General features: G+C 47.8%; 5 protein-coding genes across 5 annotated transcripts; all 5 read left to right on the forward strand.

Annotated features, from left to right (window-relative positions):
- Positions 1–1,431: 1,431 nt before the first annotated feature.
- N7518_003690 (acylamino-acid-releasing enzyme) lies at positions 1,432–3,611 on the forward strand (the record flags this gene model as incomplete). Its single annotated transcript, XM_057184617.1, has 3 exons — positions 1,432–1,463; positions 1,517–3,341; positions 3,399–3,611. The coding sequence occupies 3 exons, from the start codon at positions 1,432–1,434 to the stop codon at positions 3,609–3,611; spliced, it is 2,070 nt and encodes a 689-aa protein (XP_057046067.1).
- Positions 3,612–3,933: 322 nt separating this feature from the next.
- N7518_003691 (uncharacterized protein) lies at positions 3,934–4,434 on the forward strand (the record flags this gene model as incomplete). Its single annotated transcript, XM_057184618.1, has 2 exons — positions 3,934–4,041; positions 4,099–4,434. Coding segments are annotated over 2 exons (444 nt in total), but the record flags the coding sequence as incomplete, so codon positions are not given.
- Positions 4,435–4,983: 549 nt separating this feature from the next.
- Positions 4,984–6,245, forward strand: N7518_003692 (transcription factor IIF subunit TFG2; the record flags this gene model as incomplete). The annotated part of the gene is made up of 4 exons (XM_057184619.1): positions 4,984–5,241; positions 5,303–5,570; positions 5,620–5,816; positions 5,874–6,245. The coding sequence occupies 4 exons, from the start codon at positions 4,984–4,986 to the stop codon at positions 6,243–6,245; spliced, it is 1,095 nt and encodes a 364-aa protein (XP_057046069.1).
- A 956-nt stretch (positions 6,246–7,201) lies between these two features.
- N7518_003693 (CCCH zinc finger protein) lies at positions 7,202–8,758 on the forward strand (the record flags this gene model as incomplete). The annotated part of the gene is made up of 4 exons (XM_057184620.1): positions 7,202–7,247; positions 7,299–8,004; positions 8,054–8,106; positions 8,187–8,758. 4 exons carry the CDS (start codon positions 7,202–7,204, stop codon positions 8,756–8,758), a joined length of 1,377 nt encoding a protein of 458 aa, XP_057046070.1.
- A 2,522-nt stretch (positions 8,759–11,280) lies between these two features.
- On the forward strand, positions 11,281–11,556 carry N7518_003694 (uncharacterized protein; the record flags this gene model as incomplete). The annotated part of the gene is made up of 1 exon (XM_057184621.1): positions 11,281–11,556. The coding sequence occupies one exon, from the start codon at positions 11,281–11,283 to the stop codon at positions 11,554–11,556; it is 276 nt and encodes a 91-aa protein (XP_057046071.1).
- Positions 11,557–12,134: the final 578 nt, after the last annotated feature.

Consider the following 12,134-nt stretch of genomic DNA (forward strand, 5'->3'; position numbering starts at 1 on the left):
TATTACCTGGCGTCAAGGATGGAGTACCTTGACCTATCAGACTAACTTGGCCGGGTTGGTGATTGTCAACGCCAACTTTCTCGAACCAAATAGGAATTGTTAATTTCCGAGGGGGGTGCATCTTTTAATTCTTAGATTCAGCGGACGATACTCCACTGAACCATTTAATATAATGATTATAGGTCTGTGCTTGTAAATCACACAGCATAGAGGATGTGTATGGAGTCCGGCCAATACAGTTGAATCAGTGCTAATCCGCCACAACTGAGAGCCTTCTCCATTAATCGTTGCTAGGAACTAGCAGCATCACTGCCCGGTCCATGGCTGAATCCAATCATTGCAATCCTTAGTCAAGACGATTCGCAAAGTCCTCCAACTCATACCGGATAAATTTTGGAGTTGATAACTAGCAGTTCGGATGAAGCAGGGACTGAAACAATAGAGACATTCAGCTACAGGGAAAGCCTCACTTCAGGATTCTTTGTTCTGCTAGCACTTTATTAATTAGCATGCCAAGTACGCTAATTTACTGCCATACGAATGCTGTTAACAGATTGACGTAGTCATATGTGTTGTTTCTTATGCAGCACATTGTAACACGTGCTATTTCGTTTACATGTAGCTAGAGAGGACTCAATCAGACCTTCACAAAGCTAGAAATTAATATAGATTTAATATGAATCTTACAGTCATGTCGTAAAGAAAGGAATTTGGTGTAGATAGAATATAGCGCTGTTATCCGTAGAGGTGATGTAAAATAGATGTATTCTTCCTGATTGGCTAAGCTTTCTTCCTAGCTCTTTTTACAATGCACGGACCACATGGAGCAGATTTACCCGACGGCCCCGATCCTTTCACAGAAGCACCCCAAAAGGACAAGGCAATCTGGAGGGACATAAGGTAAATAATGTCAGGCTATGGGTCTAACTGTCGAGAGTGTACCAGCGCAGGATCATTTCGTGTTTTGGTAATAAATCGATGAAAGCAGGACAGGGATGAGCACTTTAAATCGCATATCAAGATAGGCATGGGCTACAACAAAAGAATGCCGCTGCCGCAGGGGCTCATAGGGGAGGCTGATTGTACTTTGTTGCCTCGGAGCATGTAATCTCGGTTTACATCCGGATGCGGAAGGAGACTAGGTCCAAGTTTGATGACAATGTGACCTTGGCCCGCGGGTGTGATTCTTGGCGCCATGTGGCCGGGACCTGGCATGTTGGGGGTCAAACCCTAGAGTCGCAGCAAACCTATCTTTGTTATTCTGTCCATAGTATCTCACACACGTGATATATGACCGTTACCCTGTTACTATCTAATTTCTTAGGATTTTACTGATACCTGAAGGTACATATCACTTGTGAAAAGCCCCTCGCCGTTCCAGATAGGACCAAGACCTTTGTCTACCACAGAAATCAGATAGTGGATATCATTATGGCTATACATAATGTTAGGTCTACCCCCGAGTAAGTTCCATCTCTACTACTCCATGTCTCTAGCTGAGCAAAATTCCATGAAGGGCCCTACTAGAAGCGCCAACATGCAGCCATCCTATCCCAGATGCATCTGGAAATCTCGCGGTATACACACAGCGGGGTTATTCGTTCCAATCGCACAGCGTGTTCGCACAGATTCGCGTGCGGGAGATGGATACACCAAGATCCTGGGCTATCACCGACAACCCTCATGCCAATTATCCCAGATGGCTCGGCCGCAGCGAAAAGCTCATCTGGCTGGAGGTCATGGAAAATGGGCACACTCGCTTTGTTGTGAGGGATGCTCGTCTTCAAAGTGCCCAATACCTCATAGGAACTGTTCCTGGGCCAGTCCAGAACCTCAAAGTTGGGTCTGTTGCATTCAGGGAGGACTGTGATGATGATCTATCTTTTGCGGTTGTTGGCCAAGCCAATACAAATGGAGCACTTTTCAATCCTGCTGATGGGATACATACCCCTATTCCTAGCCAACCACAAACTACACTCCCTGGGCGGAGTGCTCAGCACCCCAAGAATGTGATATGGTTCGGAGCACTCGTGCGCCCATCACAGGCTCCAGAGGGTCAATATACAATGACACATTTGACGAACTTGATCGAATACTTCAAGCTCGGAGATATTGAGTTAAATGGATCGTTAGATGATGACTCTCTAGACTTTTTCAAAGATACTTGGCACATTGCTTTTGTCGCCAAAGACCCCGGGTCCGATCAATCGACACAGACAACCTCATCATGCTACTTGTGTCCCATGATTAGTTGGACTGGATCACCTCCAACCGATGAATACTACCGTGCTTGGCGATACCGTGGCTTGGGAGGTGCCATCTGCTCTCCCACCGTGAATGAGAACGGGACCGTGGCCCTCTTGTGCAAGAAGGAGGATGGTTACGCCGCTGACAAGAATCGAATTGTACTGGTGACGAATTTCCAGACAGGGGAAAGCACGGAGATATTTGCTTCCGCTGATGGCAGGGGACAATGGAACCTCAGCCCGTCAGCAATTTCATACGTCTCCAACGGATCTATACTGATCCAGGTCAACCAAGGAGGACGTCAAGTGCTTTACTACCTCACTATGAAGCTTTGGCCGAACCAACCGACTCCAGCCGACTTGAAGTTATTTGACGGTCTTATCCCGTTTGGTTCGGTCATGGATGTCTCAGTCCTCCCCGGGAAATCAAAACGGGTTCTAGTGTCTTGCGACAGCTTTGTTAGAAGCAGGCAGGTCGTTATTAAAGATCTACCGGCTCAAGATTCTGAAATTTCGCAACCACCAACCCTCAGTGGCCCATCCATCCTCGGTGAAGAGAAATTTGGTATTTCAGGAAGACAGGTTGACGAAATCTGGTTCCCGTGTGACGAAGAGCACAAGATCCATGCATGGGTGATTAAACCACCGTACTTCAATCCAAAGCAAAAGTACCCCCTCCTCTGTGTCATTCATGATGGTCCGCAGCATAGCTGGAAACAAGGCTGGAACATGCACTGCAATCTCGCGCTTTTCGCCGCGCAAGGTTATATCGTCGTGGCGCCAAACCCGACAGGAAGCACGGGCTACGGGCATGACTTTACTGATGCCATACAAGGCTCATGGGCTGGAAAGCCGTACAAAGACCTGGAAGACGGCCTTGATTATATCTCCCAGTACCTCGAGTACGTCGATACCGAGCGTGCAGTGGCACTCGGTCTCGGTTATGGAGGCTACATGGTCAACTGGATGCAAGGTCACGACTTGGGCCGCAGGTTCAAGGCATTGATCGCAGATAATGGCACCTTCAACCTGCTCTCTCATCTAGCCAGCAGCACACAACATTCGATTTTCCATGGACTGGGTGGACCGCCTTGGGTGAGCCCAGAGGAGTGGAGAAAATGGGACCCTGCACAACATGCCGGGAACTGAAAGACGCCACAATTGATCATCCACGGAGCACTAAATCGGCAGCATCCTGTCTCTGAAGCCCTGGCTGCATTCAACACTCTGAATCTGCAGTCAGTTGAGAGTGCTCTCCTCATATTTCCGGATGAGGGTCATCAGATCCGGAGCCCCGAGAATTTACTCTTGTGGTACCGCACTGTGCTTGACTGGCTAAAGAAGCATACAAGACAAGATGTCTGAGATATTCTAGGAGATGCAGCAAGTGATACGAGGTCGTCAACCTACGTAAGCATCGTTTTTAGTAGTTGGTAGTCTTTTTCAACGTCTTTCTCAAAGTTTATCTCAGACTCTTTCTCCGAGTCGTTTTTTGAAGTAATTGATTTTCTCATAGAATGATAAGACGAATCTGTAAAATACGTAAACGAAGAGAATCACATCGTCTGCTCGAGCTTACCAATGCCAGGATCTAGATAGACGGTAACTCTGGGTGATAGCAGAAGATAAACCCAGGTTATTTCTTCTTGGGAGCATCCCTTGGACGATATAAGAAAGCAAATACCTCATGGATACAAACTGTCAAAGAAGCACGGTTTTCTTTGATGATGCTGATATGGTGTCAAAGGGATATACCAAACTGCGCCGGGGTATATCCTCTACTGTATATGTTGAAGTAAGTTCAGCCTTGGGATCTATACTTAGAGTATTAGCTCACTAGGTAGTGTAATAGAACCCGGGTGCTGTTTATGGAATAGCTGTGCAGAGGAAAGGCGCGCTGCACAGCAAATATGAAGATGGTGTTTCGGATGGGCTTGGCTTGGAAACCTGTACGAAAGAGCTTGTTTGTAAGTGGCAAGGATTGCTAGCTAACTTCGACCTATTTGCTGATCTGGGTGGAGAGTCACTGTATTGGAAACAACCCCAATGGATTAAGTGCGATATTTCTTCAACATCATTGAACATCCGTGCCCATAAATATAATCTGTCACTAGACTGGAAAATTGTTGTCCAGCCTTCTCTTCTTCCATTATTGAATTTTCTGGTCCGCGGCCAGTATCGTTTAACGGTTTGGTCAGTCTCTCATATAAGAGTGAGTCGAAATTCATTATCCGGCTTGGGCTGGGTACGGTGAACTGGTAAGTGATATTGATATATTCAATAGCAACTACTCACAGTTGCTAGAGGCGTGCTATTGGTAGCAGGATAGTTGTCGAGTATGATGATTGTTATGACACCAAGTTACCAGAGGATGACTCAAGAAGGTTCAAGATTTCGCTCAGTTGAACGCTTAGGAATACTACCTAGGTAAGTCTTGATTTATGATCGCATTGAAATTGATTATATGAATTACTACTAGCCATACAGCCAGTGCAATACTAGGTGACGTTGAAAAGGACATCGTCATACAAAGAAAGCTAGCTCTCACCGCCTACCATATCAAGTTGAGTGAATAGCTCCAGACTTGGGTGGCGCGGACTTCATCGCTCAAGAACGCGCTTATAACCACATCCACCACCCTCTTTCCCAATAAATCCAGTAGCGCATTGACGGTCGCATTTGACACACCGTCAATTCCCCTGAATTCCGACTGTCCTCGAGCCACCTCACATCCAGTATGGCGCAGGTCAAGCAAGACCCGGATCGCCCGTACTTCAAACAAGACCCCGACAGCAAGGATATTGCCCTTCGAGACATTGATGAAGAAGACCTTTATGAAGATGCTGGGGATTTAGACTTTTCACAAGCAGGTCAGAATGTGTGGCTTTCCCGTCTGCCTCGGTCGCTGTGGGAGCACTGGGCCCATCTGGACGATGACGAGGAGATTGAGCTTGGCACTATGAGAGTGGAGGGGACACCGAATGACATCAAAAGAGTAAGTGGAAACATGCGTATGCAGTGTGCCTGGCGGATTCTGACATGCGTCCGTTTGCCAGGTCAGTTTGCGCCTACATGATCGCCCAGATAATCGGGAGATTCCCAAGGACTACACACTCCAGCGTCAAACGGTCGACCCATCAGGCACTGGATCACACCTCACCCACAATACGTACGTATTCACCGAGAAGGATATCCCCGGCGTCGAGAACCGGATGGCTACATTCGGCGAAACGCGCTCGGTTCTATACGAAGCCCAAAAACGTGAAGCGAAGCGGCGGGAACAGGGCAAAAGATGGGAGCCTTATGTGCGAAAGACGATACCAAGTATGTGCCACTGCCTACCTGGCGAGTTGTATTTGCTCACAATTCTTAGAACACACTGCCCTCGCCGGCGCGGTCAGTGAAGAATTCAATTGCCTTCCCGTGGAGAATGAAGAATTCCGACGGATATCCGAGAAGCGGGCGCTGGAAGCTCTGAAACCTCGCAAGGAAACTGTCTTCATTGATAAGATTCCCGGGAAGATCATCCAGGCGCGCCATGCTCTTCCCACCGAAAGGGGTCAATTTGTGGTAAGTCTTTGCAAGTTCCCTTTCTTTTTTAGGCTAGATTACTTACTTCGTCTACAGCAAGCCACACGACCTTCCAAAGGAAAATCCCAAGAGAACAAATCCACCCGCATGCCGCAAAACGAGCTTCTGGATCTTATCTTCCAATGCTTCCGCGAATTCAAATACTGGCCCTTTAAGACACTCAAGGCCCGATTGGCACAGCCGGAGGCATATCTCAAGCAGACTTTGGAGATGGTTGCGCACCTTGTCAAGGCTGGTGATTTCGCGATGACCTGGGAACTGAAGCCCGAGGCAACCCACAGTCAGTACTCTAATGCGATGGACAATGCTAAGGCAGAGTTGCCACCAGGAGCCGATGATCCTTACGAGTCAGAAGATGACCCAGCTTCTGGAATGGATCAGGATGATGTTCAATTCGAGAACGTTTAAACAAATACACACAGATAACGGCTTCGGTATGTTGCATAAGCAGGTCCTGGCGTTAAGGCTTTCAAGGAAAGACCGGGGGTCATGGTTCAATTCGAAAAATAGTCATAAAATGAAATGACAAATGGGTTCCACACAATTATGGAGTTGGTCCCAAACAGTTTCTTGAAACTCATATCCCTTTAGGATTCGCAGTGACCAGCCTCCGAGAATTTGACCACGCTGTCTCACCAGAATCGTATGCATTTCTTGTTAGTTATTGGCGTAAGCACGTCGAGCCAGTAATTCTTGCCCAATATTATCGACCTCTAAACGCCTTCGATTGGCTTTCTTGTAAACTTCAGATCTCCTAGTAGGCGTGTGATAAAACAGTATACACATTGCGAACTATAGCGGCAGCATGTGGGGATGATTTTCAGCAAGACCTTAGTTTGCCCACTGCTTGATCATCCCTGGTGTAGACATCGAGTGTATTTAACAAGCCTCTGATCTATTATTGACTATATTTATTTCTTCTCAACTTTTATGTACTTGTACGCGGGGTACGGAGTATTTCGTTGGTGATTGTCAAGTTGGACGTGGAGCTGCTCTCCGGTGAGGTCAAAGTTAGATTATAATGCTGAAGTGAGTCCTGTTTGGCCTCATGTAACTGCACAAGCCTCGAAGACGCGTTCTTCTGTCTCCTTCGTACTGTTCAAGGTGGTTGGTGACGTTCTCATCCCGGGCACGGACCTCCTCGCCACTTTGTATTCATGCCTAAGGCACCAAAATAATGCAAACAGTACAAACTACCCTCCCAGGATCACACCAACGCTAAATGGGCGCGTCTTTGCTGCTTCCTCCGCATCACCGGCTCAGAACTTCTTCTGAAATACCACCCAGCTTCTGATCTTAATCTGAAAAATTCTCAGATATCCGATCTGCCACCCACTTACCATATCTAGCTTCAGTTAGTCACCATGAGCGAAAACGACGATCTCCTGGCCAAGATCGGTCAGCTTGCAGGTGCGCTCAGTATCAGTTCACTCACCGTCAAGACAAAGCTAACATGAAAAGGCCAAATAAACCGCCACAAGACGCAAGAGACCCAGCCAGCTAACTATCAGTCTCAATATGTGTCTCGCCATGTCCCTTCTCACACAGGATGGGCCCCATACTACAGGGGACGCGGTCGAGGACGTCGTGGAGCAGCTGCTCCGCACCGACACCGTACGCTGGTTTTGAACACCGCGGGCGCTGGCTCGACCCCTAGCGCCAACTCATCCCCCGCCCCGAGTAGTGCGAACGACAGCGCGGCGGCTCCGACACCATCTTCTAGCAATGGTTGGGTTGTGAAGCACGATCGCCACATGCAGCTGATCAACCCTGCTGTCTACGATCGGAAAACACAGGACAGGACAAAGGATATGGAACGAACGCGCAAGCTTAGAGAACAGAAAAAAACAGAGTATGAAAAAGCGAAAGTACTTCGATATGCACAGGGTCCAGGTGCTGGTGCGGTGGTCTCCACCGCTGCAAATCCTGCAGCTGGCCATCAGATTCTTGTCAATGATGTTCCTTTCAGGGTCGCAAATGGCGGAAGCAAACTGATTCGTATTTCGAGTGCGTGTGCCCTTCGCTCTTCCTCTCGAATTGGCTTACCCTTCATAGATGACCCTAGTACTGCCAACAGTACGCCTAAGCGCGTCACAGTTGCCGATGTGTCCTTTGTGCGAAGCAAAAACGGAAACCTCCACCGTCTCGGTGCTGTGGCTATGAAGAAGTGAGTCTTGATTTTAATGATGGTTACCTTTATACTGACCTTGCAATAGGAATCATACTGTTAAGAAGCGCGATGAGCTTTGCAAAAGATTTACAACAACCGGTATTTTGTTTTCCGACGGGCCATACTGCTATGCTCTACCCTATAAGTATGTTCAAAAACTAATACGTCTGTTTTTCTAGGCACCTGCTACAAAGGCCCGACCTGCCAATTCGTCCACGACCCTAGTAAGGTCGCTATGTGCAAGGACTTCCTCCAGACAGGCAAATGTGCCGCAGGTAGTAGCTGTGATCTATCCCATGAGCCTTCGCCCCATCGCTCCCCCACTTGTATGCATTTCCTTAGAGGACGCTGCGCCAACCCGGAATGTCGCTACGCCCACGTCCGCGTGACACCCGGTGCCCCCGTCTGCCGCGCCTTTGCAACACTAGGATACTGCGAAAAGGGCGACGCCTGCGAAGAGAAGCACGTCCACGAGTGCCCAGACTATGCCAATACCGGCGCCTGCCACAAGAAGCGCTGCCAGCTGCCGCATGTTGACCGCGCGGGCCAGATCCGCAAGGCTGCTGCGGCTGCTGCTAGCAAAGCTGATTTGGGTGAAGATGAGTCTGATCAGTCTAGCGAGGAAGAGAACTATGACGCTATTGATTCGGACGACGTTGACTCGGATACATTCGATGACTCCCCCGAAGAACTGATCGAAGGTGTGGATAGCGGCGAGATGTCGCAGCAGCAGGACTTTATCCGCTTCTAAATCCTAAATTCTGGCATTTGTAGTTGATTGGATAGGTGTCTTTCTTGCTTTTCATTCTTTTTGCCCATACCCCGAAAACATGTTGATAGCATTCAGTTGAGAAGAAATTGAAAAAATTGAAATGATTATCTTGAAGTTTCTTATTGCACGCGTACTAAGTTCCTTAATTTCTATGTCTGCTGACCATAGTTGCACATGTCGATATCCTGTCGCCGAGCCATGTGACAGTGATAGCAACAACTGCAGGGTCCATGTCCTGTTGACTGGTGACATGAAGAATGAGGTTGTGTGGCCGTAGAGGTATGGATAAGCCTCGCTATGCATGATGCTTGAAATATAGATGGACTGTTATAGGAGCGCGCAATATTGAAATCTGCACCCCAGGATATCCTTCCGAGAACTACAAGGATGATCCAAGCCTGTGAAACTTGCTAGCCATAGAATCAATATTGGAAACAGGCGAGCAAGACAGACAGAGCCTAGAATCTTTTTTGTGTACTTGTTTTTACTGTAGTGTGTTTGTAGTATTTCGACTGTGTGGTCAATATATATATCAGTACCCTCCAAGTATAGATATGGAGGGGTATATCAAATAGCACCTAGTGCTAGGCAGCAAGGATTCTATTTGGACCTCAAATACAAAACGGAAGAGTACAGTCATAGAAAATAGTCGGAATCCAAGTTTAAAACATTTACAAAGATGTAACATTGTGATCAACGCCGCGTGTCTTGAGCAAGTCGGGATGGGGATAATGTACGGGTTGAAGTCAAGCACTTCCTTGTCTAAATGAGCAATTGTCAAGGTCTATCTAGAATGTAACTCCTGGGAATAAATTGATCTATTGTTGGGGGCTATAGCTAGACATAATCCTAGACTCTTGACATCCTGCAAACTCTGTGTATCACCAACACTTGGAAGCGTCGGCGGTTAGGTCAAGCCACGCATATGGGCTTGTCTACCAACACCATCTTGTGTTGGTTTTGGTCCTTCGGCTTTGTTGAATTGTTGAATTGGAAGACTAATTATTGTACTACGTTGGAATTGATTGTTGGGCTTTAGTGCAGGATAGAAAATCTGCTCAAAGCAAAATTGGAAACGTCATCCAACAAAAGAATATGAATCCTTCGGACAAGAATAGTAGCAGAAAGCCAGTCTATCGGACGAGAATAGCTAAAAAGATTAGTCTAGCGGAAATACTGAGTAATAGCTTCTTTGTCTCAATATTGGGATTCCTGTATGTTGGTCCACCTGCTTGAAACTCATTTCGACGACGTGTTAGCTGGCCATAACCGCACCAAGCGACAGAAACTCCCAAGTCCTTTCATTCATCTCTCGCCCTACTACAAAATGAGTCATTTGAACCGGTGAAGGAGGATCCTCGGCACAGAGATCAAATATGCTTCCTCCGACGGGTCCAAGAAAAGCTGAATTCCCCGATAGGCAGACTACATTCATGAAAAACGCCTACGAGTCCCCAATCCGGCATGTGGAGCATAAAAGAGGGCTAGCAGTGAGCAGCTAGTGGCCCAGTCACATCCAGTTTCCAAGGCAATGGCTTACTCCCATCCGATGTGCCCAATGTACCCTGTGCACGGCATATCAGGCAGGTACCACTTCAAAGTGAGGCTTTGAGATCGTATCCGGCTAGCTTGCACCGGGGAGATGTTTTACAGACCCTTGGGCACGTACAGTGTACGTCGTATTCCAAGTTGTATGCAGCGTGGAAGAAGTGGACCATTAGCTACATAAATATTAGAATGCAAGTGGAGTGGTGGACCGTGGACCTGCCACTGCCTTCTAGCTCATTCAGAGAAGGTAGATCACCAGTTTCATTCCGAGTCACATGGCAAAACATTGGTTTCAGCTTCACCGCAGGAAGGGCGAATATGCCAGTGTCGCAATAGGGAAGGTACGGGTGCTGAATCTACCGGTGTATACGCAAAGGACTATGAGACTGGTACCGGCTTCTAGAAGACTATACTGCATTTGGTGGAAGCGTCATGAGCTAGCAAAAAACAAGAATGCCGCCGGGGGACCTTGACTGAAAATATTTCCCTGTTTATGACTAATGTAGCAATGAACCCGTCCACGGGTGGACTGGTTGACCGGTGGCATACTGGATCTCCATTGGACAGACTCAGCTTTTTCACCGCCAGATCTTATCCGGGCTAAGTTGCCCACCCGCGAAGTTGCCGCCCAGGTGACAGGCCTATCACTGGCACAGGATATGTGCTGTGTGCTATGTATAGATTGTGAACAGACTCAGCGGCTGCCGCCGAAGGCGTGTGCTCCGGGGAATTGAACTGACAGGAACCCGGTCTACGCTTTGGGCAAGGCTAGATATGGGGACTGATTGAATTGTGGGGGAAAGCCAGAAAAAAAGAAGAGACAGCTCAATGACAGCTCATGGTGAATCGTGGTCGAAGTTGGAGATGTTAGTATATTGGTAATAATAGTGGTAGATTAGGATATCCCCCCGCAGCTCAGCAAGCCGGAAGGCACCCGTCAATACGATGGCATCATGTCCCCTGCACTCCGCATAGTCGATCATGGATTAAATGTGGTCTGTGAGCTCAGAAGAGTTGGAAAGGTGGCTGCTGCAGCCATATGGGAGCTGCAGAGAGAGCTGCAAGTAGATCACGGCAAGATTGAGCAAGATCAGGTGTGTGAGATTTTCGACCCAAGCTCTTACTCTAAGCTGTCGAGCCTTAACCTCCAGGGTAGCTCCATTCGGGGAATTTGGTTTTGGGGGGGGGGGGGGGTTGTCATCTGGATGGGACGAGTGATCAGTGCATGACATCCGTGCTTTCCTTTTTTTCCCTTCTTTTCTCATCCATGGTCGGCCCAACAGTGGATCAGCGGGCCGAGCCCGTCCCAAAGATTCATTCTATAGAGACTCATCCTAGACTATACGAAGTAAGGGAACTATAATGAATCGGAATAAGGAGCACAACAAAGAAAAAAGCAAAACATCCAAGGCGCCATGGATGGCAGCCCAAAGAAGCCGTCACACTGACTCGGGAATGATTGGCTGTTAGCGGCGGATAGAAAGAAGGATGACAGTTAGACTGGACATCTGACCATTCAAAGGGGATAAGTTTAGTACATGGGGGTACAAAAATATACTTTCAAACAGTAGTTTCAGGTAGTCGTGCAGGTGAAGTCCGAAGTAGCATTGAGTATTCTACCTAAGCGCCGTGAATAAGGTATAGCACAGACCATATACTCCCCACGACAGGGATGTCTACGGCCGGCGGAACGAGGATCGATCGATAGGCTATCGTTTATCGATAAGCCCGAAAGAGAAGGAAGACTCCTTCCCCCACTAAGGATTGTTGGTGGCTCCGGGTTTACGGAGAGAAGAGGAAGGGAAAG

This window comes from Penicillium psychrosexuale, assembly GCF_028828465.1.
Source record: "Penicillium psychrosexuale strain IBT 29551 chromosome Unknown utg000002l, whole genome shotgun sequence".
In the NCBI taxonomy this organism is placed as follows: domain Eukaryota; kingdom Fungi; phylum Ascomycota; class Eurotiomycetes; order Eurotiales; family Aspergillaceae; genus Penicillium; species Penicillium psychrosexuale.